This window comes from Epinephelus moara, chromosome 21 (genome assembly GCF_006386435.1).
Source record: "Epinephelus moara isolate mb chromosome 21, YSFRI_EMoa_1.0, whole genome shotgun sequence".
In the NCBI taxonomy this organism is placed as follows: domain Eukaryota; kingdom Metazoa; phylum Chordata; class Actinopteri; order Perciformes; family Serranidae; genus Epinephelus; species Epinephelus moara.
In genome coordinates this window covers 19,822,388-19,847,104 of record NC_065526.1, presented here as the reverse complement: position 1 = coordinate 19,847,104, position 24,717 = coordinate 19,822,388, and the positions used below count along the sequence as shown (strand labels likewise).

The window sequence follows — 24,717 nt, the reverse complement described above, 5'->3', positions numbered from 1 at the left end:
AGAGATCACAGGACAGAGAGCTTCTTTGACAGCTAACGTGACATGCGTGACACTGGTTTAGCCTGAAGGAACATTCCCAGGTCAGAGCTGTGTGTGTTTGGAGTGAAGAAGCGAGGAGAAAAATAAAGAGATCACAGTGATGTTCTGTTAGCATTCGCCATCACATGATGCCGCCTGCCGTCACACTTAAATCAAACACACACACACACACACACACACACACAGTCAGACCACGATGACAGGCAAAGCTAGAACATTCACAGTCATAAATGATTATGACCGTATGTCTGAACACATAATTGCTTGAAAATGTGCGATTTTCTTTAAAAAAACAGACACAACTGACCACTTTGTTATTTATTATACTTATTTTTATTATTTATTGCAAAAACAAACTCCTACCTCTTGTCATACCTGCTCAGGTAAGGAGTGAGATTAAGATAATGTGGAGCAACAACAGGTTCTCATCCCAACTTGTCAAATCTGCCAGTTTGTCAGTGGTTTTAAATGTCAAAATATGACAAGCTACGTGGCCTCCTTCGTCAGTTTTGGATGCTCAGTGACGCCGTGTCAATTTATGCATGTCTTTTCAAAATACACTTCCATTTTCACAGGAAATTTATAGTTTCTGCTCGTTACATGAACGCAGTCTTTTTCAAACTAAACTTACCATGCAGGTAAAAGACTTGTTTAGTGAACAAGGGAACAAAAGTCCCTGGTTAGGTTTAGAAAAAACATCATGGCTTGGCCTGAAATAAATATGGTTCTTACTAACATCATGTCACGTTACATACATCATGAAACATAAGCCCCATTTTCACCAAACACTTTTGGTATGGTACCTTAAACAAAAAGTAACCCTTCAGATATGGTACCTAGACCCTAGGTCTGTTTAGTGATCCACCGTAAACAGAACTCTTAAATGTGGGCGGGGTTGCTGTCACTCACTGCTCTGTCCAGCACTTGCTGTGTTTCCCAACTCTTCAGCAGTGACACAGATGGAAGTCTGCACCTCATTTATTGTCCACAAAACGAGGTTGCACGCCAACATTTTCAGAACAAAACAGAACAGGCTGCAGTGAGAGTCTCTCTCCATGGGATATTTAAAAATAACAGGTTTGTGCATTTAGTCCTTCTCAGACAAGCTCAGGGGTTTAGTGTTGCCGTAGCCACAGGATTGACGCTCCGCCATGCTTTTTATTCTCCAAGTGAAACTTAAGGTGTGCTGATGGATTCACGTCGTCAGCTCATGCATTGAGTAACATTACAAGTTAACATTTCACCTTAAAAGTTATTATATTCTCAGACTCCAGCTGCTGTGAGAGGCAGCAAAACATCCTTTCATTTTAAAGATACAGTCTAATAAAACTCTCCACGGTATGAACAGTGGTTACATGAGCCTCAAAACCAGCCACAACTCAGCCCTGAGCAGAGTGACTGTCCGCTATTGACCAATCAACAGACTGCAGTGTTCACAGCTCCACCTTTTAGCACCAAATCTGTGTTCTAGGTACCCCAACAGAGGGGGGACCAAAAATGGGGACAACTTTTCACAGTGGAAACAGAAAAAATGTGTACCGAACTGTACCGTACTGCTTGGTGGAAACAGGGTTATACGTTACCAATGTAGCATGCTAAACATTCTAGCACTCTACCTTGTTATTGAAATAACTTTACTGACCTAATGTTTCACACAGGAAATGAACAGTGGGCTCCTTGGTGAACTCCACCTCCCCTTTCACCCATCTTATACGGGCTTTCTTACACCTCATACTATGGTAGTTGACAGAGGCATCAGAACTAGCTGCTGCCCGGTGCGTATCACACTGTCTTAAATAGTGTTTCGGTGTGTTGGTACCTGAGGCCAAGATCCACGGACAAATTGGATGAGTTCCGTTGTCAGAAATAGCTGTATCATACCGCTGTGAAAGCTACCTCAGTATCTGATGCCGAAATCAACGACAAAGCAGTGATATTTGATGAGCTGGGAGTGAGAACGAGTTTGGAGCAGACACAGTCACAAAATGTATGCCCAACAGGCCCAATACTGAACAATATAATACAATATAGTCACACAGCTGAAATCACACAACATCAGTAGTTCATTAACTAGTGTGAAAATAACACAGAGATGATACATTTAAAGGGACAGTTCACCCCAAAATCAAAAACACATATTTTTTTCTCCCACCTGTCTTCTATTTATCGGTCAAGATAGTGAGCTGAGTGTTGGAGATCGTATCACCTCCTACTCAGTGATACAGTCTGCAGGTGTAGTTCAGTAGAAAGAAAATAGCTCCTGCATGAAACTGCTCACAACAAGGTCTGTGGATTATCTTGAGTAACCAGGTCATGATTTCTGGAAAGAGACGCTGATGTTGAGTTTTTCAAATGTATTTTTTTTTACGCTTTGAGCACCACAAGCTGAGTGCCATCTAGTTCCATTATATTGGAGAGAAGGCAGACATCTCTACGGCCGATATCGCTAACACACTCTGCAGCTCACACCAGATCTAGACTGATAAACAGCTCTACAGGTAAGAGGAAAAATATGTACTTTTGATTTGGGGGTGAACTGTCCCTTTAAAGCCTCTAATGTAACAAATCGACACATACATATATATAATAAAGGAAATATGTAACAAAATAACGTAAACAACATCAAACAAGAGCATTAGATTCACTGTTTATACTCGTCCAGGCTGCTGCAGTGTGTGGCAGCAACCTGTGACACAGCGTCACGCTTTTAATATAGTCCGTACAAATCAGAACTTATTGCAGGAATCATTCAAAGTAACATTCAGTATCCAGGCTGCGAGCCTGATGAGCTGTCTTTGCTAATCGACCCTTGACCCCCAATTTTAGAAATAACACTTTCTCTGAACTTCGCCCCTGCTCAGTTCTCGCTGTCTCTGGCTGCTTCACACACACACTTGTTATCCAAGGATACAGCTTTACAACTACAACTGGTGCGTATTTCTTCTGTGACGGGGAGAGTGTGCAGCAGTCCGTTATGGCAAGTGCTCAAAGTTTTAGGTTAGAAGGAGCTTCATCTCACTGATTTCCAAAAAGAAGTCTGGTAAAAGTTGAAGAAGACTTCATATTATGTTGAAGATGAGGCAAGAAAGGGCACTTATCCTCATTCAGTCATCCATACTTCAATATTTATGTTTCTTTGTCATCATAACTCCTCCTCTCTCACCTCTACGCCCCTCCTCAGGCTGTGGTGGACTTGTTGGTCATGCGGGAGTTGCTCTGGTCGGAGGCCCGTTCGGTGACTTTGAGCTTCATGCACGACTGCTTCTCATCCATCAACATCTCAGCCGGCAGGCACCAGCAGCACAGGCACGACTGGAGGAGGGAGAAAAATGGTGAGACAGATTGTGAAGTGTAGAGGCTGAGAGAAATTCATAAGTGTGTGTGCAGTATTCACAGTTAAAAGACAGAAGCAAGTGCTTCCTTCTTCTCTTTTTTGTTGCCTAAAAGATAGTCAGATATCTTTTTCACCACCTGGCTGAGAGATGGATAAAAAGATTAATACCACTCTCATGTTTGTCTGTTACGAAGTACGAAGTTGGAGCCAGCATCCGGTTAAGCAAAGTTTATGCTTGCGTAGTGTCTTCCATGCAAGGTTCATGCACCAAAAATGACCACATCTGATCATATTTTTCATGTTGAGTGCGGATGCTCCAATTGTGCACCTCCTAGTTTTTGTAACTAGGCACCTACTGTGCACGTTCACTTTTCAGTTCAACATGAAAGACAGGCCAAGCAGATTTATAATTATATTCTACATTTTGCCAACAGGTAAATGTTAAGTATGACATAAAATGACTGAATTACATTTTTTTTTTTTTTTTTAAGATTTGTAACATTAGAAATGTGGACTATTACACAGAAAGGCTTCACTCATTTTCACAAAAATAAATTAAAACATGTATAAATGCAATTAAATAAAATGTCTATAGTAGTTAAGACCTCACAAATTCAAGTTTAAGACTATTTAATGACTCCTAAGGCCTTATTGTTAAAAATGAATTACAGACATTTTAAGACTTTTTAAGGACCTGTAGACACCCTGGGGTTTTGAAGTATTTATCATCTTTATCATCAACAGCTGCTACCGGTTGTGCTAACTAACTGGAGCTAGCAGCTAACAGCTAACTAGGTTTACAGTACAAGAGATAGCTGGAATCAAGTGACGTGACCACGGTAAACATGGAGGCTCTGTGCTCTGAACCAGCATGAACCAAGTTAGCAACAATCTTTATTATTTTTCACATTGACATTACTGCTTCACTCCCTCCACTGTTTACTTTGCACAATAACAGAATGACTTAAATTACTCAGAGCATAATGCTACAAAGCAACTCAACAAAATAGCTTACACAAGTCCAAAATTCATACTTTCAGGATTTACCATGTGAGCTTCACTCACTAATCTTCGAGCCCTCTCCTTTTTTGTTTCGTCTCTGTGCAGATCTGATGTTGAGTCGTAGAGCTCCAGGTGCACACAGACGGCAACATTGTTTGTCATCACATCATCACGTGAATAAGGCCTACTTGCTAAATTTCCAAAACTTTCAACTTGCAAATAACAAATAGAAGAAATTTCGTTTCTTAGTGTCACTCGCGTCGCATCATGCACGTCGCACAGCACAAATTCACATCTATTTGTGTCTTTGCGTGTAGTGTCGCTGTCGGTGTGTGAACACACCATTAGTCAGGGAGCTTTAGAGGTGCCGGTAAGCTGATTTTGTTAAATTCAGACAGAGCCAGGCTAGCTGTTCTCCTCCATTTCCAGTTGTTACGCTAAGCTACGCTAACCGGCTGCTTCATATTAATGGTATGGAAATCAGGTTGATTAGGTTCATTGGGGGTTGGGGTTAGGGTTAGGGTTAGGGGGGTTGGGGGGTAGCCGGCCCGACAGATTCCGATAGGTCTGTTGGGCCGGCCAGCTGATAAATGATACGTCAGCAACTCGTCGGATGTCACTTCTGAGGAAGACTGGAGTCACAGTCGAAACTATCAAGCAGGTAAAAGAAACATCTCCTACACTTTTTTTGTCTGAAGATAAGAAAAATATTGAACAAGTATGGAAATCAGAGCGGTATCAATCCTCTCATTTAACTCTCGGCACAAATAAGTGCATTTCCCACAATGTCAAACTATTCTTACAGATATTTTCACTCTGCACGTGGCATACTGTATGTTAGGCCTAAGTTGCATCTTACCCTGAAGCAGTTCTTGAAGCGCTTGCTGACCATGTAGAGGGCGATTGGGTTGATGCAGGAGTTAACAGAAGCCATGTTGATGCCGATGTAGTCCAACACCAAAAAGAAACTAAAAGCGTTACAGAGACACATTAGTCTTCTACCTCTCCCTTCCTGGTGGGCGATTCATTCTTTTACTAAATCATCTCTAGTCTAGTATGACATCAATTTTTTTCTTGTGCAATGTGAAACATGTGTTTTCTCCCATACCTGAGCAGTTCGCAGCGGTTCGGATCTTTCTCGTCGTAGATGGTGAGCTTCAGGATACGGCTGAGGTGCAGAGGCAGCCAGCACAGAGCGAAGACCAGAACCAGACAGAACACTGTCTTCGCCACCTCCCTTCGCTGAACACACACGAACACACATAAATCACTGTATGGTTTCTCGTGACAGATTTTGGCTCAGATAGGGACATGGTGAAATCTGAATCACAAAGAAGTCTTACATCATCGGAAACTCTTGGTCTGAAAGGTTTTTTTCAAAAATCAAAACTAATTAAGTAACATTGAAGAGTGTCAAGCTGGGCTGGTGTTAAGTTTGTGGCACAAAGGCTCAACAGTATTTTTATAGCTTTGATTGGACACACTTGTGGATGTATAAATAGTATAATGTCAAGTTTTGAAAATAAATGATTCCTTTAGGTCAGATTTGTTTTTTGCGCTTCCTCGTTAATTAAGAAAAATATAATGTTAACTCCAAACACTCGATATGAAGACACTAACACTAAGAGATGAAAGCCTTTAGCGAACCTGTTTGAGGTGGTCACTGAGAGCTATCTGGACTCCATTCTTCTTCCTCAGCATCTCACAGGTCATCAGGGTGTAGAAAATAGCAGTGCAGACCAACGGCAGGCAGAAATATGCACTGAACAGCCACCAGTCCTTCGCTGATTTATAGAACTACATAGAGGAAAAAAATGAGAACAGCACTGAGTTACGCACAAGCATCTGCTCCAGAGAGCTTAAAGTTAAAGGTGAAACATTTCAATAGTAAATTTAATGGAGTGTATCCCCAGTCTGACCTGGACCAGAGTGAGGGACTCTGGGGTGTGTCTCAAATTCAGACTCGTTGACTTGCATTTAAAAATCAATTCATCAAAGCACCTCAGTGGAGTTAAAATGTTATTTTAAGGTTGATGCAAGACATGTGAACACACTCGCAGGCGCTGCAGTGTTTTCTTTCAGCCCAGAGAGCGATTACTCCTGTGATACACCTTTTTTTTTCCTATATGGCAATTTCTGTAAACTCTGTCCAACCCCGATCTAGCCAGGAAGTCTCTCACAGTATGTTAAGTATGCACATATATTCATACTCGAGTCAGCGTGTGCCAACATCTGCATCTCCTTGTGTGTCTGTACGTGTCAGTATGTATTATATGAGTGCAGGTTTGCAGCGTGCACAGCTGTGTCAACACACAGTTTTTCCTCCACATTGATTTATTTGCCTCTGACGGTCTGTGTGTCACAGCTCACCTTCATAAAGTCGCCTTTCTGCATGGGGTGCAGCAAACAGATCCTCAGGTGTTCTCCTTTGTAGTCCATGGTGATCATGTCGAAGGCAATTGCCTCTGGCACAGCCAGGATGATGGATAATATCCAGATGAGCGCTATCTCAATGGCCATCCACTTTGGAACTCCGATCCCTTTGATGCGGCTCCACGAGGCCACGGCACGATACCTGGAAGATCCAACTTGTGCACTCAGTCAACCAACAAATAAACATTAAATAAAGGAATAGTTTGTTGTTTTGGGAAATACACATATTCACTTTCTTGCTGAGGGTTAGCTGAGAAGATTGATACCACTTTCATGTCTAAATATGTCTAAAGCCAGAAGCCTATTAGCTTAGCTTAGCAAACCAGCACCTCTAAAGCTCACTGAATCCACAACGTACTGTTTTTACACTTCGTTTTCTTTCTGATTAAACAAACAAGATGTAATGTGTGAATTATTACACTTTAGAAGTGCTGACAGGCAGATTTTTTACCTTTGGACAGAGCCAAGCAAACTGTTTCACCCTGCCTCCTGTGTTGGTGCTAAGCTTAGCTAACCCTTTAATGGCTGCAGCTTCATATTGGCCGCACGGACATGATGAAAGTGGTGTCAATCTTCTCATTTAATTCTCAGCAAGAAAGCAAATGAGTGTATTTTCCAAAAAATGTCACACTATCCTTTAATTATTATCATTCTTGAGTGTCATTCTTTGAGTGTTTGATGCTTTAAACCAAGATAGACCCTTAACAGGGTCTATCTTGGTTTAAAGCAGAGATATTGAGTATCACACATCCCTCTCTTATCCCAACAAAACAGAAACATACATCCTAGCTTTTTAAAGGCTAAAAAGAAAAACCATACACCATGCATCTATATAAAGTAACATTTGAATATTGTTAATATAAATTATTTCCTTATTTCCTTATCCGCTGTGAGGGTCCAAAGGACAGAGGGATGTCGTATGCTGTAAAGCAAATTGTGATTTGTGATATTGGGCTTTAGAAATAAGATTGAAATTAAATTGAATATAGCTCCATTTTAATAGAAAATATTCGATTTAACGTCCTTATTCCAAATTCACAATGTAGTTGACAGTCGTATCCATACTCATCTCTATAAACAGATATCTGCATATCTATGTGAGAACTGTAAGAACAGTACAAAAGTTTTGTATTGGAAGTGTTTTGGTTTCTGAGGTCCAAGTAGTATTGACCAATCTTGTTTGAGCGGCAGATTGACAGTCTGTGCGGAGAGGCGAAACACATTGGAAACTCTGAACCCACTGGCTATCGTCTGGTGAGGCTTTTATTACATGTATCTATCTGTATTCATATGAAGATATCTGTTTGTAAAGAAGTCAAAATGACCGGCACACAGAAGAGGAAGTCTTGGCCCAGATATACAAAGAGGCGAAGTCCCTCCCCGACTGGTGGATCACAACAGGACCTTTTTTCCATAAAAAATACGTCAAGTAGAGAAAGAATTAATAATTTTTTATCCATGATGTTTATCAATTTAAAAGATTAAAATTTTGTGAGTCGAAAATGCATAATTAGAATGACTACAAACTATTATTACTATATATATCTATCTATTATCATGATACTTAAGTCACAATACAATATTATTGCGATTTTAAATATGCTGCGATATGCTGAGTATTGCGATAAAACATACTGCCATTTATTCCCTTTTTTAAACTGTAAATTACGTCCCCAAAGAAAAACTTTGTCAACATCTGTTTTATCTAATAAGGTAAAGTTTTCAGCCTGTCTCACTTCAGCCATTTTTTTTTTTTTTTGCATCAGCAGCATAATGTATCTAGTGCACTAAAAAAGCAATTGATTATATTATTGTCGTAGGCTACCTAAAGCTGAATTAGTATTTGTAATATTACTAACTTGTAGGATAAAAAAAATCAATACTTGGCACTGTGTGATGATACGACATTACCACAAAAAAATATTGTGATACTATGCTGTATCGACTTAAAACCCGAAAGTCGCATAGGTGACCTCATAGCTTTTTTTCTTGCTGAAACTACGATGCCTGTGTGTTTCATACCAGGATGTACTCACACAAACAACGGCTGCTCATTCATTCTTTTTTCTTTTTCTTTCACCTCCCAGCTGATAAAAACAAAGAAGTCACTGGCTATAACAAATCAGGTCAGACACATTACATCTGTGCGTGGAGCAAAGCTGAGTTACCTGGCCAGTTAGCTGGTGTTGGTGACGTATATCATAAAAGACAAGACATGTAGTTCACTGAGCAGTCTGAACAGACTGCGACTTTCTTGACTTGAACTAAGGTAATAGTCAATGTACTGAAAAGCAGCCGGTAGCAGAGATGTCAAAACTCTCCGCTCTGACAATGTTTCTGTGATCTCTGACTGTTGATGTAACCTTAGGAAATGAAAACAGGACCAAAGTTGAGAGGGAGGGTGAGTTTGTGTTGTCTGCTGGTTGTGGCCATGACTACCTGTCAATACTCAAAGCACACAGGCTCAGCACTGTGATCCCCACTGAGGCCTTCTGGACAAACGGGACCAGCTTGCACAGCGTCACTCCAAAGGGCCAGTCTTCTGCCAGGAGCTGGAGGGAGAGACAGACAAGAGTCGATGACGGAGTTAAACCATGAGAGAGAGTGAAGCAAATCGTCTGGCTCCACACTGTTCTCCCCAGCCTCAGGCATTCAGTGTTGACCAGATATGCGTGAACCTGAACTTATCGGTTTCTGTGACTGTCCAGAGCCTTTTTTTTCTCCCCTCCTCCTCCTTCTTGTCAGGTTTTATGTTTTGGTCTTGAAAACATAGCGAGGCCTCTGTTTGGCCTCAAGGCACGTCGACCCAGACAGGTACGGTAGCTCCTGAAGAACAACAAAACTCTAAACTAAACCTGTACAGTATTAAGACTTTTCATGTCTGCTTTGGATGAGTGACTGGAATGTGAGTGCAGATCAATTGGAATCATATGGAGCCCCGTATCTCTCCATACCACCCTGTATCTCCTGTGTCCGCTCTGGTATGCAACAGCAACCAGTTGTTTTAACATGCTTGCCCCCTTACCCAAATATACAGACACTTTGGTCCTCTCTTTCTCTTCCTACAAACACACACACACACACACACACACACACACACACACACACACACACACACCGAGCCCAACAGATAATAACATGCCAGAGACATAAGGGGATATAGAGGGGCTCAGGATCCAGTAAAGTAATAACACGGAAAAAGCCCCCTTTCAAGAGTGTGTTGATGTGTGAGCTCCTGAGTTCGTGTGTGTTAGGAGGGTGTGTGTGTGTGTAAAGGATTTAAACTCCAATAAGCAACATAATATTTGCATATGACCTTAAAAAACATTGTATTAAACTTTACAACATACACAACATCACAAGAGTGCAACAAAAATCAGTAAAAAGTTAAAGGGGTTTTGAAGTGACTGGAAACAAAAAAAACAGCCTGTTTTTATTACCAACTCGTCAGATGCCGCCATTTTCTCAGAGATCTCGGCGTCACACAGAGGCACCTTTTGCGTCAGTATGATAGGCATCAGTTGTTGATACGGCAGTCAGTGACTAAACTCATCAAATACTGCTGCTTTGTCAATCATCATCCACATCCATGTGAGATACCGATGCAAAAAGGCACCTTCGTGGCATTATGAAGCGCACCATCCGGCGGCAGTTTGCAACGCCACTGGCAACTACGTGGTGTAAGGAGAGAGAATGTCTCTACAGGGTGGGTGGGAGGGGAGGTGAATGGGTCAAACAAACTCCAGACTTTGACACGAGAGCCTGCTGTTCGTTTCCTGTGTGAAACCAAAAGTCAGTGGAGTTATTTCACCAACAAAGTGTGTTATGTGTCGCATACGATGGTAGTTTCATATGTCACCTGACGTTACATGACGTTTGTAACAACTGTACTTATTTTAAGCCAAACCATGATTCTAGCTAAACCTGACCATGTGCTTTTGTTGCCTAAACTTAAGGAAATAAATGTAAAAACAAGGTGCTTACCTGCAGTATTTTGAAAAATTGAAAAAGTATATGCATGTAACGAGCAGAAACTGTGCATTTCCTGTGAAAACTGAAGTGTGTTTTGAAAAGACACAATGCATGCAACAAGTGCAAACTGACCGTTCAAAACTGACGCAGGAGGGTACGTACTACGTCATATTTTGATGTTTAGTCCACTGAAAAAGCACTGATTTTTGATGAGCTGGGATGAGAATGTGTTGAAAATGGTGTTAAGGCCAAGATTATCACTATATGGTCTAACTCACCTTGTAAACATTAATAGGAATGCCGATGATGATGTGCAGCAGGTCTCCGAGCGCCAGGCTGCCGATCAGGATGTTGGGTCCGTTACGCATGCACTTATTCTTATAGATGATTCTCAGCAGAGTGGAGTTACCGATAATACCCACGACAAACACCAGGCAGGACACCACCGTGTTGATGTACTTAAAGGTGTCTCGGATTTCCGTGGGCCCAGTGCACATGGGAGGTAGCCGACGGCGGGGCTTAGTGATGTTAGGCCTCACCGGACCCTGCACATCTCTCTCTACGAGGCCGAGTCTCTGGGTGACAGCGAGAAGGTCCTGGGGCGTTTGTTTCTTAGGCTCCAGCTGCCCGTCGGCCACAAGGATGTAACCGGCCAAGAAGAGTAACTCCAAGCAGAGGAGATTAATCTTCATCCTGGAGTTAGTTACTCTGGAGTTTGTTACCCAACAACTGATCCTCTTCAAGTGTGCCTGGAACACAAACATCAAGAACGTATTCAGGTCTGTTATCTGACCATGGGAATATTATTATTCTTTGAAAAAACAACCTCAGAGTAGAGCAGGGATATTAAACTCCTGGGTTTATTATGTGACTTTGGCTCCCTCAGCTTTCATGTCTACATAAACTCACAAAAAAATGCCAATTGAAACCTCAGACACACCCTGCTGAAACATTTTAGTCATTTTAACTTAAGGGAATGTACAAAAGTTATGAGGGGAAGAGAAAAGGGAAAAGATATTATAATTTTAAGGGAGTATCTTATATTTTCATAGTTACATAAATAGTACTATCAAAAAGACACTTGCACTTGTGACGTGTTTCATAAAGGATTCCATAAGCAAAGGACGGCAGCTGTCTCTGTATCATGGAGTTCTTCGTATGTGCATTGGGGATGCACATTAATGCAAATGTATTATTATAAGCCCCTTGAGATCTCATTATTCGAGGGTTTCCAACACATAATATAAAGTAACAACATCAACATGGAAACAAACAAACAGATAGATAAACATGCAGACAAAAGAAAAACTGACTACACAAACATAGTGAATAAAAAAGTTGCCAAGGACATACATATGACTATTAATGTTTCCTAAAACATAGAGATCGGAGCATTCTTAAACATGCCAAATGATGTCACAGATAAAATGTTACATGTAAAATATTTCCATCAGAGGGAGCCTAACACATAAAAGCTTGTTTTCCAGTTGCTGTTGAAATACAGAAGTTATATAAAGGTTATACGGTTTAATAAGAGGTGCATGATAAAACTATCTGTAGCAATTTAAAACTTATTTTTAACATGCATAGAGGATTGTATTGCAGTCGAGAGGAGTTTAAAGTGAACAATAATTAGGAGAGCCTTGTTTGTTTTTAACAATATGAACCCTCCCTCACCACCCAAATAAATTTTATACAGTCCCTAAACTTGTCAATTAATGTTCCAAAGTCACTGCTTTTCAAACTCTTACTTACCAAACTCCAAACTGAGGCAGAAATCCTCCCAATATTTGTGCCTCTCAGATCAAACTTCCCCAGTAACTCTCAAGCTCTCAGGACAGTGAAAAGTTCCCAAATTGGAGGGATGCTGCTCCTGCAGTGACAGTCCAGGCATCTCCAACAGCAGCTGTCCTCTCTGTCACTGGTGTCAAAGTGAAAAAGCTCCAGCTCTGTGCTCCAGACGTTCCTGGCAGTAGTTCTCTCCTCTCCAGTACTGGCCGCTCAGTCTCAGTGTTCACAGTCTGAAGAGTCTGTTGAGTTTGATCCCTGCCCTCCAACCCCTCCTCTTCTAATGTGGAGGAGGGGGTGGAGGAAGACAGGGGAAGTTTTTCAGTGTTCATCAAAGTGCCCTCAGTTAAATGGAGGAAACGGTGAAATCATAAATCAGTTCATAAGGAGTGTGTTGTTGGTACTCAGTGGTGACTTTATAGTGCTTGCTCTATTTTTGTATTTTATCCCCAAATGGCTTCATCCAATAATAATCCCACAAGCACTGATCATATCTATTTTATTTGTCCTATTAAAATCTTTCAGTGCTACGCTCCCAATTTTCAAATGGTGAAACAAAAGCCATATTTGATTTCATTCAACCTGCATCATTTACATCAACATTTTTAAACAAAATATTTATTGGTTCACTACTTTTTCATATAAAGCTGCAGATGCAAACATCGGTGCATCTTGAACCCTTAAAGTTAAGATAAATCTAAAAAAGGCTCTTTATCCCTTTTAGATCACATCCCAGGTCACATTGTGCACCAATTTAACAATATGTGCCAAAAAAGCACAAAAAGATGAACATTTAATCATATTTTCTTCCTGTAAAACAGAATATGATGTGTGCTTATGTCAGTTAGTACCAACCAATGTAAACCAATAATATCATGACATCCACCATCAATCAATCTGTAACTTTTAGCCACAGAGATAAGGTTAAGTTAGCAAGCTAGCAACAGCAAGCAACATCAGTGTGTCTTCATTTCAATGTTAACCATCTTCACCACCTTAGTTTAGTGTGTTAGCATGCTAACACATGCTGATTAGAACTCAACATAAAGTAAAGCAAAGTCCTGTCCAAATACCCGCACTTCCCTGAAGTGCACTTGCCGAAAGTGCAGTTAGGGGCGTAAGTGTGCAAGGGACCAACGCTGTTTAAAAAGGAGAATTGGGACAGCTGTGTACACGTCACTTCCATTTGGGTCCAGCTGGTCCATCTCCTAGGAGACGAAACATGGCATTAGAGGAAATAATGTTGTTCGCAGCACTGCTGCTGCAAATGATGAATAGATACAATCAGCGAATGATGAGGAGGATTAGGAGCCACAGGAGAAGGCGGCATCTACATCAGATCCAAGTATTGATGCTGATGCCCAGCCAACTGGTAAATTAAATTTTACTCTTGAATTTACCTGTTAATAATGTGTATATTAGCTGTAACGTCTTTTTTTACTCTACCGTTAACGTAGCCTAGATTACCGTTATTCCTATTAAAACGTTTTTTTGCTTGGATAAATTGTGGTAAATTGTGATATAAAATAAACTATAAAGACATACGGTAATAAAATAATAATAATTAAATGACATAATCAAAACTGTAAAGTGATGTGGACTGTCATACAAACCTCCAGTCAACTGTAAACTGTATATTATTTCATTATTAACGCCCTGTCATGTATTTTTAAGTCCACACAGCGTGTTGTTTGACGCCCTCTAACTGCTGTCAGTTGGAGTTAACGGCTCACGGACACGTCAGTTACCGTTTGAAGATGGTGAGTTGTACCGGCAAGCTGTGCAGTGTTAGGGTGTCACAACACTACGGAGGATTCTGGGTAAAATCCTTCAGCGAAGTGAGGTCTGATGTGCACTTTCGGAAGGGGTGCATTAAGGACGCAGGTTTTCACCCCTTGATAACAACAGAAGACAATTGGGACACCCTACGCACTTGTGCCCCTCAGCGGGAGTGCGCAATTAAGGGGCACAAGGGTGCAAGTGCAGGTATTTGGACAGGGCCCAAATCTGGCAGCACGGTGGTACAGTGGTTAACATGGTCACCTCACAGCAAGAGGGTTCCTGGTTCGAGAGTCAACAACTTGTCTCTGTGTGTTGTAATTTGAGCTTCTCTGTCCGATGTTGTCGCAGAAGGTCTGGCCCTCATATGGTGGTTACCACTAATACTGAGATGGCATCCTTGCAGAAGTGTAGTGTCTCCCTCCGGTTTTCCCACCAGATTAACAATGATAGCTCTATCAGCACTGTTAGCTGCTAGCCTCTAGCTCTGTGTACTACAGTTTGAGAACTGTGTGCTAACTATCACGATCCAGACTCTGAATAATAAAAATGCTCTGATTGGCCCATATCCACTCCTCTGAAGTCAGGGTATCCCCAAAGACAGTAGGATTCATCATCTGAGGACCATGAATGTCTGTACAAATGTTATGGCAATCCAATTTAAATTGTTCGAGATATTTCAGTCTGGACCAAAGTAATCTCTCAAGACAGATTCTGCAATTTACATTGTAGAATCTGTCGGCAGCCCTTTGTGAAAGACCACTAGAGGGAGGGGGAGGGTGGGGCTTTGAGTTTGAACGATGCTGTGCTTTACCAATCACAATGGAGGGGGTGTGGCTGAGACGTGCAGGTGTCCCCAGGAAATGTGTACCTACAGAAACAGCAAGCTCCACGTCCATAGCGACCGCTCCACCCAAAACGCCGTCTCATCAACGTGAAAATTTTTTTTTTTTCCAGCGGATGTCTGAGTTACACGATGATTGAGCAAACTGGAGTAGTTTCATGTCATTAACAGCTAATGGTTAGCCCAGCTAATCTACGATAACCATTACAAAATGTGCACACAGAAATAGTAACGTTTGTTCAATCATTGTGTTTATAGACTTAACAAACATCAGATTAGTCTACACGGTGACATAGTGACATGAAAAATGTGACATATAGCTAAACTCTGCTGGTTTTCTACCCGAAGTATTTGTAAACAACACGGTGATTCCCTGGGGGCACCGCCGGAAGTGAAGGGCGTGAGCGATCGCAGAGGCCCCTGCACTTCCGTTAGTCGAAAAACTCTGGGCTGTGCCTCCAGAGGTAAAGGAAGAAAAAATATATATATATATATATATATATTATTTTATTTTTATTTTTTTAATTACCGATGGATTCCCAGATTGGGACCAAAGTGGTGGACGGACTGACACTGGCATCTCTACAGCTGATAGCATTGCTAAAACCACTGTATCTCCCTATATGTCAGTATTTCCTTTATTCTTTATCAAACACTATCTGAGTTTTTCTAAAGCAAGAAAACTTCAAACATTTCGTACTCTGAGCATGTTAGAGTTATTTAATGTCACATTTTTAGGCAACACATAAACTACCTTGGGACTTTGATTTAATTGACAAATAGGACAGTGGTCGGAGATGAACATCTAGCTTCTATTTTGAACCAGTTTTCCCATGAAAATGTTTGACTCCTGTCACAGACGGGCTGGTTCTCCTTTCCCATCCCTCCTTTCACACCAGTGTCACTTCATGTGCGTTTCTTTTCTATCTTCGGCTCCACTGACAAGGTTAAACATGTTGGAGGGGATTTTTCTGTCACCCTTTCACTTGCGTCGTAAACCAATTTTTCCGGTCATATATAGATCCAGTGAAATGCTGTAAAATGCATTTAACACGAAAGAAAGTGCTAACTGTGTTTTGGTTGGTTTGCTTTATGATTTAGGCAACCATAAAATCAACGTGGTAATATCTTTTATTACTGTACATTAATGACCTGGGATGTGTCTCATGTACTGTCTAGGCCACACTTGTTTTGGCCCTGTGTTGATTCTCCCTGTGAGGCTTGGAGTATTACTCAAAGGCCAGACAGCCATCAGCACCAGATGTTTTCTCTGTTGATAGATTACCATCTAGGTGGAGCCTTAAGACTTGTATTAGATAGACTGTGTGTTTTTCTACTGCTTGACTGCCGCATGTGCACTTCAGCAACAGAGTTCAAGGGAAAGAGATGCTTATCTTTGTTAAGGTGTTCTGCTGCTCACTAAAACTACATAGTCTGCTTTACCTTTTTCCTCTTCTTCAGATAATGTGATGCATTTAGGGACTGTATGAAAAGTAGTTGGAGGGGGTCAGAAAAAGGGAAGGCTATTTTAATAATGATGACATTGAATCATCAGAGTGCAATTTTATGAGGTACTTATCCAGAGTCAGTGTGTTATCATAAGTGGATGGCAGTTGGCATGCTCACATTTTGGAGTAGGAGGAAGGAATACTGTCATGGAAGCCAAGCAATGTACTGCTGTGGACAGGGGCAGCAGCAAAACGTATTTCAGCGACCTAAAAAAAAATCAACATCAATTTAAGCGTAGGCTACATTTGGAAAATATTCACAGCTTTACCTTGTGGTCAGACAGGACTTTCCGACAGAGAACTGAAGAAGTTATCTCTGCTCTTTTCATAGGCACCAGACTCCTTTGATTAAAACAGTACTTTTACCTTTCAGAACTCTTGGTGTTTTAAAGAGTTAGTTTGGATCCACCAAAGTCACACAATAACACAAACTAACGGATCGAGGTAGTGGTAGACCAGCAGCTACTATATTCAGCAAGATAAAATTACTATTTTTGTTGATGGAGTTTGGTGACTTTGATGAGGAAATTGACGTCCCCATCTCAAAGGGCTGTCTGATGGCAAGGTGTAGCAGTTGAAATATTCCAAATATAGCATACACTTATATCCCTTTTCCACTGAAATAAGTGCATTCGCATATATATATATATTTTTTTTTAACACACGGGAAAACCCCCTTAATAGGCTTTAGACTCATTTCCCATTGCCAGTCCTCTTACAACCTGAGTTTGGTAACAGATTGTTAGGTGACTGCTCTTTGCCTTATCATTCTGTCACTAGAGCACTGTTTTTGCAATGCAACATTATATAAGTTATGTTAAAAGGTGATTTTACCATAAACTTGGTCTCTTAAATGTGTATTTATAAGTATTATCAACTGAGTGCAAATTATTTCCACTCTATCCCGTATTATTTATATTGTTAGTGTATCTATCCGCCCAGTTTTTAAGATTTGTAAAATATTTATATCCCACAGATAACTATAAACTTTCCCTTGTGCCCTTTTGTCCTTTAACAACATTATCACCATTTGTCCATTGACCACATGTGTGCTTCTCTCCCGTTTGCCGCTGCTTGGAGCTATGTTCATGTTTAAAACTGTGAAATGTGCTACATGCCATGTGATGGCAAAGCTATCACAATATCACGCCTGAGATGCGAGGAGCAGTGGGCGAGCCTTGTGAGTAGGGAGACAGTGCTCTGGCTCAGGTTCAAACACCCAGAGGCAACAAGCATCGAACACTGAAACCCTACATGACTCCGAAACTTTGGACTGTTACAAAGACTAAAATGTTCTCTCTTGGGGTCATTTACATACATTTTAAAAAGCCCCCAAATTCCACAAAAACACAGAGTGTTTACAAGACTTTGAGTGAGAGGGGTTTAATAGAGTTTGGCCAAACTTAACAGTACAATGATACCCAACGGCACAACAACCCCCAATGTTGACAACTTAAAATATATTTTGCTAATAATAAATAACCCCATACTATGAATACACAAAGACAGCTAACACTCAGCATCTCCTTAACAGCTATTTAAAGCAGCCCCGGCTTCATGGCCGTTATCAGTTGTTGTCAGCCCCACAGATTTGGGTTAGAAACCTACTAGTGCTACACCTACTTGTACGTTCAGAAGGTCATTGTCAGCTGTCATGGGAAGCATAGACGATAACCATAGTAATTATGGGAAGAGCAAACATGAAACTATTTGGTCTATTTTGTCAGGTTTACGTATTTCAATTATATCTAAAATTTCCATCCAACTGAGTCAAGTAATTCTAATATAACCCAAAAATACCATTTATGTAGGCTAAATAAAACAAATTAAAACTGAGATTGATAGAAATGAGAATTTACGTGACTATAGCTCTTAGAATTTGCCTATTTTACTTTAATTAAGTTTATGTAATCACTAATAAAATCTATGTAATTTAAATATGTATCAATGTATTTAAAGTGGTGTGTCATAGTGGCATCTAGTGGTGAGGCTGCAGATTGCAACCAACTGAAACTTCTCCCGTGTGCCAAGTATGTAGGAAGACAATGGTGGGCGACATGAAAATCAATCAATCAATTTTATTTATAAAGCCCAATATCACAAATCACAATTTGCCTCACAGGGCTTGCAAACACACAAACAACCTTATCTAGAGGAATTGTTCGGTTAGTCCCTTCTGGGCTACTATAAAACAACACGGTGGACTCCGTGGAAGAGGACCCGCTAGATATAAACTGCTCATTCTAAGGTCATATTCACACTACAATTCTTATTTTCAAGTAAAATAAACTAATGAAAACATAGTTATAAATAAAATATTCCATTTCTGCCAACAGATGCAGCTAAATCCTACACACTGGACCTTTAAGTAAAGTTATTAAAATTTATCTGTATTGCTCTTTTCACAGACATAGGTCATACAGTGATTTAAAAGGGCAATATAGACGAATTCGGCGAGCCACTTGTGTATGCTGCCATCTTGCGGCGCCGCCATTGCTGCGGTGACATGTGTCAGTCATCAATTCATTATGCTGTCATTGTGAACTGACTCTCTACAGTGACAGCATCATGAATAGCTGGATTGATGATGTTAGACAGTGGCCTCCGGTAACTGATGAAGGTATCTTAAATGAGTACCGATATTAATTTAGAAATTAATCATTTGTTTGAACGATAAGCAGAAGCAAGATGGCAGCATACACAAATCACTCGCCGAATTCGTCTATACACCATTCAAGAGTAGTTAGATGTCATCTGCACATAAACGATATGCAATATTATATCTGTTTATGATCCGTTCAAATGGCGGTAAATTTAAGAATCCCAGAGGCCCCAGAAACTACCCCTGCGGGACACCACAAAACAGTGGAGAGGAATCAGACACAAGTCTCCAACAGAGAAACTTTTCATTATATCTCAGTGAGATATGATGAGAGTTGCCTTTGCACACTTTCACACTTATTTACATCTGTCATCTAGATTAAAAAAGCACTACGCAGAGAAACCTTGAAACCTTGTTGTGAAATTCACAATGAGACAGAATAAACAGACGCAGTTCCTCCCTTGCTTCTCTCCACTGAAGTTACTTATCTGGCTTTCACCACTCCCTCCCTGTGTGTTGCATTTGGAACAACGGCTGAGGTGGCTGAGCTGTTTTCCCTCTCTGTCTTCACACTTTTGCACTCTCTCTGTCTGTGTGTGGTCCACCACCTCCTCCTTGTCTCGGGGTGGGCGATATATGGAATATACTCCATGTATTGTGGCTTGTTCCATGTAGGACATGTAAAATGATTATATCAGGATTATCGAGTATAAATGGTTGTGTCATTTTCTTAAAGTCACCGGCATGAGACTCGCTTCAGCATTTTGGTTCTCTGGCTTTCTCCTTTGTCTCTCTCCCTCTCACAGACAAACACACACATTAAGAAAGACACACAAATATGATGATAAATCACACACATTTCACCCTTCCTGATCATTTTCTCCTGAGCAACAGCGTGTCTTTGTATCTCATATTTTCTTGCTTACAGTGAGTAAATCATCATGTTTGATCACGTCGCAATAACAGTTTCACTTAATGAGATTAACGATAGTGTGAACAGACGGAGCAAGTGCATTTATACCTGTAGGGCTCCAGACCGTGACTACTCACATTTTGCAACCATGGAGCACTAATGCGACCTGCAAATACTATTAATATATGAACTGGGGAGCTGTAAGTTTGTTTCCAGCTCACAGTGAATAAATCCTCACGCTTAATGGCACCTTGGTAACGGTTTAACTTTACGTGAACTGCTAAAACCAATATAGCAGTGGGGACTATAACAATACTTGACAGTAGGTACCTTATTTAAAGTGATAGTTCAGGTTTTTGGACATGAAGTTGTGTGAAACGCTGACCATCTGTAGCTCTGATGTGATGTGTCACTACTGTCAACGAGCCTCCTGCATCTGAGAAATCAGCCGTAGCTTACCGGAGAAAAAGTAGTTCTGAAGATATAAGGGGGACATCTGTAACAGGAAACCGATGGAATTGGGAGCCGGCGATGTTTTTATTCCCACAGCTGGGGAAATCACAAGTTCGCACCATTTTGGTATTCCTCTGTTTACCTACAGCAGCTGACGAGGGTGTGTCGTGAGCCTGAGCCGGTGTTCGCGCTGTAGTAGTAGGTATATATAGGGCTAGTACATCTTTTTCCTCACTAATAATAGCCTACTGGTTCTCTGTTGGAAACAGCCGATGAAGTTTTCGTTAGCCGTTGCTATCCTGCGCACCTGCACGGCGTGGTGATGAACTGTCTTATTGATTTCTGTTGCCGTGCTGTCTTGCGGGCCTGCACGGCGGAGTGATACTGGCCAGAAAATAGTCCCAATTGATAGCAAGGTCTGACGTAATGCGGGGATGTTTTAAAATTATTGAAATAGTCTAACAAAACACATGCATACTTTTTTGTAGCTTAAAACCTTTTGGTTACGTGTCCCCCGTACATCTTCAGAACTACTTTTTCTCCGGTAAGCTACGGGCGATTTCTCAGAGCAGGAGGCTCGTTGAGAGTAGTGACACCGTCACATCAGAGCTACAGATGGTCAGCGTTTCACACAACTTCATGTCCAAAAACCTGAACTATCACTTTAACTTTGTTATAACAGCAATTTTAGAGGAGATTTCAAAATATCAAGATATCTATCATGTATCGCGATATAGCCTAAAATTATTCATCACATTCACCTGTTAAAAAAGGTTACATGAGTTATGAAATGATACTGTGACCCAAGTTCCTCTCTCTTGTTGCAAATATGTCCCACTGCCACATTTTCTTCACCGCGTCTTGGTCAAACAGCTCTCTAAAGGCTTTTGACAGATGCAGAAAATCAAACCTGTTACAAAAACTTTAACGACTTATGAAACTTTTGGAGTCAGTGTGAAAACGTGACAGACACAACATGAGATTGAATTTGTTTTCAGACGTGCAACAACTTTGGACAAAAAGAACAAACAAAACAAAACAAAAAAAAAACGGACTCAGTGAATACCTTGCCTGTTATGCCCATCCAATGACGTAACCTCTTACAGGTTATGATGGGCTACTGTGTTGAATGCAGAACTGAGGTCAAGAAGTACCAACACAGAACAATCACCTGCACCAGAGGACATTACAATATCATTTAAAACTCTCAGAAGAGCAGTTTCAGTAGAGTGCTGTTTCCAAAACCCTGATTGAAACTCATAAATATTTTGCTTCTCCAACACAGCAGTGAGTTGACAAGATGTATTTGAAATACACAAGTAAATTAATAAAATTTGAAATACATAAAATGTATCACCAGTAAATGTTAATATGATTTGTATGAAATGTATAATTGTAATGTATTCATGGTTTGGAAAAATCTTCTGGTGGCTTGGCTGAAGCAGAGGACCAGGTTTGATTTTAACCTTCAGCCCTGTGCTGCATACCACCCCCATCCTGTCTATCTCCAGCTGTGCATCTAAGAAAGGAAAAAAAAGAAGCACCTTAAATAAGTAACTTGCCCAACACTGCTGAGGAATCTTTTAAGTGCTAAAACAGTCTATGTGACTCCAGTAGTTTACTACTTTCAAAGAAGCCCTGACATCAGTGGGTTAGCTGTCACTCAAACTCACGTTTTACCATCTCCCATATTAGCAACAGACTTTTACCGCTGTCACTCTGACACTGACTGATGTCCCAATAAACGGATTTACAATCTTAAAGCGGGGCTCACTCTTTCTTCTCAGCATTGTCTGAACGTTTTTTACGACAGCGTTTCACCTGCGTTGGTTAATGTGTAGAAAGCCCTCCTTCGTCTCTCAGAGCCGTTTTTTTAAAAGCAGAAAATCGTCCTCAGATATAGCAGATCCAACAAGGACAAAGGGCTGACTTGTTTTGAACAAGCAGGGATTCATCCCCCTCAGTGTCAACAAGAGGGCACCTTAGCTAACACACAATACTTCCTCTGAGCTCACTCTGCAGGACATACTCACTTTACAGCCGCATTATGCCTGCCGGTGTGTCATCTTGTGTGTGGCGCTGTCCCCAAGAGTCAGAACAGACTGGCCTTTGCCCTGCAGCGCTGTGATCTGGGTGGTGGGTTAATAGAGAGTAATTAGCTGCCACTTTATTAGATCTATAAAAGAAGCATCCCTGGCAGAGTCCTTTGTTTCCTCTGCTCGGCCCTCAGGTGCCTTTGTCCTTTCATTTCCACTGGTGCCTTCTGAAAAATTTTATTTGCATATCCAAGTTTCATTCAGAATGAAGCATCTGTTTCTGACAACTAAATATTTTCTTTTTTGGAAAATGAACCCTGGATTCCCTTTGATCTTGGACTTTGTGGAAAACCACAGAGAGTTATGTTTTTTCTATGAGCATCACATCTGTTCACTCCAAGTGGCTGATGAGTAATTCTGGCAATAGACAAAAAGTGCATGAAAACAAGAAACTACAATAATAAAAAAAGCAATTTCAAAAATAAATGTCTTCAAGGTGTTTACAATCTGCATCAAGGCCAGAGGACATGTTTTCTTCTCCTGCGATATCGCCAGAGGTGAGACATGTTGAATTTGAACCCACAGAGAGCAGTGCACAGTTTTCTGTGTGTAATTTACTGTTAAAGATCCCCTCCACTCAACAAATGTGTTTTTTCTTATGTTAATGTCCCTGAAAATGTCTTACCTTGAATATGCTGACTTTTATCAGTGCAAAGTTTGTCACTAGAGAAGTGTTTTCACATTCTTCTACTGAGGTTGGGCGATGTCTGTGTCCTCCCCTAAAATCTGAGATTCCAAAGTACGCCAGGCAAACTAGATAAGGTACATCACTAATATGAAAGCCAATCACTGGGAAACATATTGACAGCGGAACAGATTTTGACACAACACTGGCAAGGAAACCTGAAACCACCAGAGCAGAGCAGACCTGTCAGTACTGAGGGTACAGTTTACATGAGCATCAGGGATGTCAGTTTGGGTTAATTTTGCTTTCAATATCCTGACTGCCATTAGCTAATAACATGGTGGCCATACGCAACTCTCGCCTCAGGTAGTCCCGGTGAGTAAATCACTTTATTTTGAGCTGCTAGCCCTAGTGGCTAGCGGTGCTAACAGAGCTACAGTGACATTATTGAAAATAGGGTCTGCCGCTCAAAATTGTGTCAGTTATACTGTGTTAACACTACAAGCGGCAAGTAGGGGTCATATCATCTTGTTCACAATAATACCGATATAATTTAATATCATATGAAAAATTCATATTGTGATACTCGGATATTTAGACCTGTTGACGTATGACATAATGCTGTCACCCACGACAACAACAAGCATGGCTTAAAGTGAAATTATTACTGACTCCGCGGTGGTTCCAAAGAGGAGCAGCTTCAGTAGTGTGGAATAAACTGTGGCGTCATGAATGTTTTATGAACAGCCCCGGACTTCTCAGACTCTTTTAGTGACTTACCGCTCAGAGGGAACTCACTCAGCGGCTCCTCTGGCAGCAGCACAGCGTCTCTCCCTCTCCTCTCTTGCCGTGCACACACAGGAGTCGGTGTCATCAAGTGATTTTGTCATAAACCTTTGGTGATGTAAACCTACGTGACGCTCGCGGCTCAACAAAAAACTACACATATGTGACTGTGTGATAGTTGTGGTATCATAACAGCCTGTCACAGGTTACAGCGTGATGATTAGAGGAGAAATGGCAGAGCATAAAGGTCCAGGTGGGAAAAAAAACAACTCAATCATTTAGGATTTTACTAAAAGAAGGAAATCACCTGTTGATTTATATATATAGATCCCAGGGGACATTTTTGTGTTTGGGAGCTGTTTAAATGTGTAATGTGTGGTAGATTTTATTTTGTTGAACTATTAATATTGTATACAGAATATGAGTTACTGTTGTTCACAAACTAAAGAAATGAGAGATCATTTTAGTTTTTACTGAATATTTGAAGGCAAACTGTTAGGTTGACATGAACACTACATCACATATTTTCTAGGAATTCTATTT

General features: G+C 40.8%; 1 protein-coding gene across 2 annotated transcripts; it reads right to left on the bottom strand.

The window, feature by feature from the left end:
- Positions 1-368: 368 nt before the first annotated feature.
- On the bottom strand, positions 369-12,831 carry ednrba (endothelin receptor Ba). Of its 2 annotated transcripts, XM_050032728.1 has the most exons (9): positions 12,536-12,831; positions 11,059-11,529; positions 9,248-9,360; positions 6,746-6,950; positions 6,023-6,172; positions 5,484-5,617; positions 5,235-5,343; positions 3,203-3,351; positions 369-3,076 (listed from the first exon to the last, which is right to left on the bottom strand). In XM_050032728.1, exons 2-8 carry the CDS (start codon positions 11,470-11,472, stop codon positions 3,217-3,219), a joined length of 1,260 nt encoding a protein of 419 aa, XP_049888685.1. In that variant the 5' UTR covers positions 11,473-11,529; positions 12,536-12,831; the 3' UTR covers positions 369-3,076; positions 3,203-3,216. The 2 variants fall into 2 exon arrangements, with proteins under 2 accessions (XP_049888685.1, XP_049888684.1); XM_050032727.1 differs by having other exon boundaries at positions 369-3,351; positions 12,536-12,830.
- Between the last annotated feature and the right edge of the window lie 11,886 nt (positions 12,832-24,717).